The 5,000-nt window shown below is 38.6% G+C and overlaps 1 protein-coding gene across 7 annotated transcripts in view; it reads left to right on the forward strand.

The window, feature by feature from the left end:
• Positions 1-4,804, forward strand: part of LOC125025072 (nuclear pore complex protein Nup98-Nup96-like) — a 5,527-nt gene extending 723 nt beyond the window's left edge. For 5 of the 7 annotated variants that reach the window (XM_047612970.1, XM_047612979.1, XM_047613012.1 and 2 more), the window contains exons 2-6: positions 663-797; positions 1,521-1,626; positions 1,845-2,016; positions 2,139-2,225; positions 3,470-4,804. In XM_047612970.1, the coding sequence (XP_047468926.1) occupies positions 686-797; positions 1,521-1,626; positions 1,845-2,016; positions 2,139-2,225; positions 3,470-4,717 (1,725 nt within the window). In that variant the 5' untranslated portion in view covers positions 663-685 and the 3' untranslated portion in view covers positions 4,718-4,804. Of the gene's footprint in view, positions 1-644; positions 798-1,520; positions 1,627-1,844; positions 2,017-2,138; positions 2,226-3,469 lie in introns of all 7 variants that reach the window. The other 2 variants (XM_047612989.1, XM_047612998.1) reach the window with 1 other exon arrangement.
• Positions 4,805-5,000: the final 196 nt, after the last annotated feature.

Genomic DNA, 5,000 nt, shown 5'->3' on the forward strand with positions numbered 1-5,000 from the left:
CTGGTAACTTACTGTAAGATTATAGAGTAAGGGAGAATAAGTCCCAAATCCTAAAGCTGCAGCATATATATTCTTAAAATTTGCCAAAAAATAGTTGCCTGAAAGACAGAATATCGTTGAAACTAAACACCCATTAAACGAAGTCCATAAGACTATGCAGTATGCCAAAGACCAGCAAACGACCACCATGGATAGGAACGTGAAGCATAAACAATTTCCTCTCTGATCATAAAAAGCCTTGAAGGTTATCTAGTTCTTTCTAAACCGAATATTCAAGTTGGATGTTTGTTTTCCTCGCTGGCTCATGCAAGCGTAGATTCACGTACTTTGATAAACGGTTGTGGTCTTCCTTTTACTTTCTCCAGATTAATATTTTTTTTATTCTTTTAGTGTTGTTTATGTTTTACCCCCAGGTGTATCTAGAATTAAAAGAAGCATTTTTTCTTTTCTTGTATTTTGTTATTCATGTTTGCTACCATGGAACTAAAATTGTTTTTTATAGAGAAACTATTTCTTTCAATAGCCGTGATTAGGAAGTCAGTTTTTATAATTAAATGTTGTCCTTATAACAATAATTTTTTGCAGGTTATATATGACATTTTAGATATTATTTTAAACAGTAGTGGTTTATGATTAAAGATTAGTTTGTCTGCAACTTTCAGATATACAAAGGAAACACGACACCATGTTTGGCCGGCCAGCACCTGTTGGCAACAACAAGCAAGTGTGCAACTTTTATTTGAAGGGAAATTGTAAATATGGAGCAAGATGCTGGAATCTACACCCACAGAGTCAAGGTAATTAATTATATAATTAATGCTGTATTATAATTGTGGCTCACTAGGTCCTTCTCTTGATTCCTTATGCAGAGGTATGCTTGTATCCCGAAGCTGGACGTTGGTTCGTGTTAGGAAGGGCAAGTAGTCGAGTGAGAATGGTGTTGCCAATAACAAAGCTTAAACAGGGAAGTAAAACCAGATCACAATACTGTTACTACTCCCAGTTTATCAAAGGGGTGTGACCCGTAATGTATGAATTATGTATATTGTTTCAAGATTTTCTTTTGAAAAATGCTTCATTTGCATTGGCATTTCTTAGATTCTCTCCTCCTTCAGGCAGAGATAACTAAATTTTTTTTTTTAAGTATATGCTTGTTCAGTTGTAGATGTTGGAGAAATATAACATCATTTGTCCAGTATGAACTGGAAAAGAAATTATTAGTTTAATTTACCTCTCAGTTTATTTATAATGGCAGCTCCTTATTTTGGATTTGAATCATAATACTACTTTTGGTATGGCCAAAATGTAGATTTTTTTTCTTCACAACTTTGATTAACAATTTATATCTCATGGTTATCCCATATCTGTTATTATCTCTATTATAATGGGATAGTATTTTTCATTTTCTTTCCTTTGAAAATAATTGTCACATTCATCTTCTATGAAAGATTATTATTTTATATTATTTTATTTTATTTCTTTTATGGAATAAAGATGTAGCACTTTCTTGCTCCACACAGGTGCCACAACTATAACAAGTGCCTTTAGTGGAGGAGGGGGAGGAGGAGGCTTGTTTGGCCAGAAGCCCAGCACACAGCAGGACACAAAAGACTTCACAGAGTTTGTGTAAGTTAGATGTTTTATGTAATGTCATTAAGGTGTTTTACTGAGATTCATTTGTGATTTAATCGCCAGGCACACTGTAAAGGTTCTGTCAAGACTGCTTATGCACTTTCAGTTGACCTTAACATGAACAACATGATAAAATGATGCATCTATCTACAAATAATAACTACTCTGTTAATTCTCACTTTAAAAATATTTATTTTCTCTCTTTTTAACAGGAAACAAGTGAGTGGTGAAATGAGCCAGTGGGAGAGGAGTGGTCAGTGGCTCCTGTCTTCATTCGCTCCACTCAAATCCAAGCCTCCGATATCTGGCTTTACAGATAGCTCACCAGAGGAACTCCGTGTGCAGGCCTACGAGGCACTCAAGAGTAATTCTTCTCATACTTATGTGAGTAGGATTGAGGGCATGGGTTTGAATAAATATTTTCTGGATGGATTGTTGGTATTAGATATTGGATATTGGTTTGGGTATATGTTAACACTATTATCATTACTTTTTGTTTGTTGCAGCAAACACAGTGGAGTGAGTTACAGCAGCGTTTCAAGCAATTGAGAGAGGCATTGAAAGTGTCCACCACAGAGGCGACACAGGCACTGGTGGGTCTAAAGAAATTGTTTTATTGTCCATAATTAGTAATTTACTAGTGTTACTTACAGGCCCATAAATGAAGAAGCCATTTGAGATAAGGAGATAAATTTTGATTTGGTACCAGTAGTGGACTATTCATTTGTTTTTCTTTTGTCATAAAATTTCATGAGTTAGGCCTACCCTCTAATGGGACTGAATCCCCACCACCAAGTTGAATTTTGCAAGCAAATTTCGTAGTAGCATTGGGGAATCAATAACAAATTTTGTATCTGATTTAATGCTTATACAAAAGGAAACAAAAATAAGATAAAATAAGCCAAAATATAACACTCTAAATGTAATCAGAATTTCAAACAGAATTTCAAATTTCAATGTTTATTATGAATTAATTTATTGATTTTTTTTTTTTTTTTTTTTTTTTTAAATAACTAATCTTATAAGTAAAAGTTCCATTTTCATTTTGCCAGGATGGGCTTTGTGAATAGCATGAGTCCAGGCCCATGTAGTTTGATAAAGAATGACATCTTGATTAAGGACCATGAGGCACCTGTCCTTTTACTTTGTTTATTTGTTTAGTCTTTACTCATCTTTTGCATTGCGTGGCTAGAATAAAATGCAAGGGATTAGTAGATTTTTTTTTGCTAACATCTTTGGTTCAGATTGTCCAATTTGCAAATGGTAAGTCCTAATTGATATTGTCTTTGTGTGTCTTTTATCCTTAAACTATTTATAATTATTTTGTAGTTATCATTCCATAGAAAAGTGAACTAAGAAAACTTATTTTATTTGCTTACTTTTTCTGGGCAACTGGAAATATAATTCTGAAGCCACAATGATGAAAAAGGTCTAAGGTTACTGAGAACAGTTTGACTTCTAGCACTGCAGAGTTATTTTAAAAAATCCCTTGCATTTTCTGAGAGCAAGGAATGTTGTGTATTTCCTATTTTTCCTGTGCCAAACTTAGAGCAATGGTCATTTGAATGTACTATGAAAAATCCAGTAGAATAGCTCTGTAGGTCTCTAAGTTCTCAAAAGTTTTCGAAAAAAATGAGGCCATTTGTGTTATGAAGTTTCAATATAAGGTTCCCAGTGTTACCCCCTAAAGAAATTTCCAAGTAGATTATTAAAAAGATTACTGTTGCTAATAAATGATGTAAAAAGATCTAGAGGTTCTTGACATTAAAAGTAATATGTAGTTATTCCTGAAACCGAAACAGTAGCCAAATACTGAAAACTAAATTGTACTTTCCAGAGAGAAGTGTTCCATGCCAAGAGTGCAGGGGACCAGCAGGGTCAGCAGGCAATAAACAGTCCAAGTTTGTTTGGGAAGCCCAGCGGACAGACTCTGTTTGGAGGGGCCTCTGCTCCTCCATCAAATAGTCCTGGCCTCCTGGGTGCAAAACCTCAGTCTTCAGTATTTGCTGGGAACCCATCTGTCTTTGGGGGAAGCCAGCAGTCCACTCCGGGATTGTTCGGAGGTGCAGGAGCGAGCAGCAGTGTCGCCAACAAAGCAGTGTTTGGGGGTCAGGCTGCCCTCAGCTCAAGTACTTTTGGTGGCGGTGGAACCAGTGGGAGCACCACTTTTGGAAATGCTGCACAGACACCAACAACACCAAGTGGAATATTTGGTGGATCCTCCCAGGGTCAGTCCAGCAGTCTCTTTGGAGGTGCTTCTAGTACACCAGGGGTTGCTCAGCCAAATCCTAGCAACATTTTTGGGGGGAATCCACAAAATATTTTTGGAAGAACCACACAAGGACAGCCTTCACTGTTTGGAGGAATGGCAGGGAGTAGCCAAGGCGGTGTGTTTGGTGCTGCACAAGGCACAGGCATGTTTAGTGGTGCAGCAAATAAACCCGCGACACCTACGCCAACTGCCACAGAGGGAGGAGTCTTTGGGGGTCAACAAGGACTCCTGGGCGCTCACCCTCAGCAACAAAGCAGCCTCTTTGGCAAGCCTCCAGCCAGCACTCCAAGTGTTTTTGGAGGATCTGCACCAGTCCCTGCATCAACTGCTCCATTAAATTCAGGAACTTCAATCTTTGGAGGTGGAGCTGCACAAAGCACCAACAGTGTATTTGGTGGTGGTGCTGCCAGCACTCCTACTGCAACCAGCGGACAGGGCATGGGATTGTTTGGCGGTGCATCACTCAACAAACCAGACACTCCTGGAACAGGGATCTTTGGAGGTGCAGCTAGCTCAAGCACAGCTCCAGGGTTATTTGGCCAGCCCCCAGAGAATCCTCTTGCAAACAAAGGAGGCCTCTTGCCTACTCCACCTGCAAGCCAGCTGCAGTCACAATTCTTAGGCTTTGATCCTGCCAAAGGAAGACAAAATGTTTCTCAAGTTCCAGGTGGGAATCCTGTCAATGCTACTGGGAACAAAGCTGAATGGTACACCCCACTGGAACAGCTGCAGCCCCACGACCGAGAAGAGTTTGAAGCAGACACATTCACTGTTCTGCCCCTGTGTGCACCACCCTTGAAATACTGTTTCTGAGAAGGAGAGGAGCATTTGCCTGATTATTTTAGATTTTATGTACATATCATGTCTCTATGGAAGTAAAATTTTTATCATTAAACAGGATATTTTTCTTTCTTTTTCATTCCCTGTGAAAACCTGTGCTTAACAATTTGGCAAGATAAACTCAATTCTGCTGGGAAAGTGCTGTGCTCATATTAATTTTGTTTGTGAAATGTCTCTGCACATAGATGGCTCTGCTAGTGCTTAGCCACAAAGCAGTCAATTAGTAGACCTTGTGACCTTACCTGATTTCAGCTTT

This window comes from Penaeus chinensis, chromosome 1 (genome assembly GCF_019202785.1).
Source record: "Penaeus chinensis breed Huanghai No. 1 chromosome 1, ASM1920278v2, whole genome shotgun sequence".
Classification (NCBI taxonomy): Eukaryota; Metazoa; Arthropoda; class Malacostraca; order Decapoda; family Penaeidae; genus Penaeus; species Penaeus chinensis.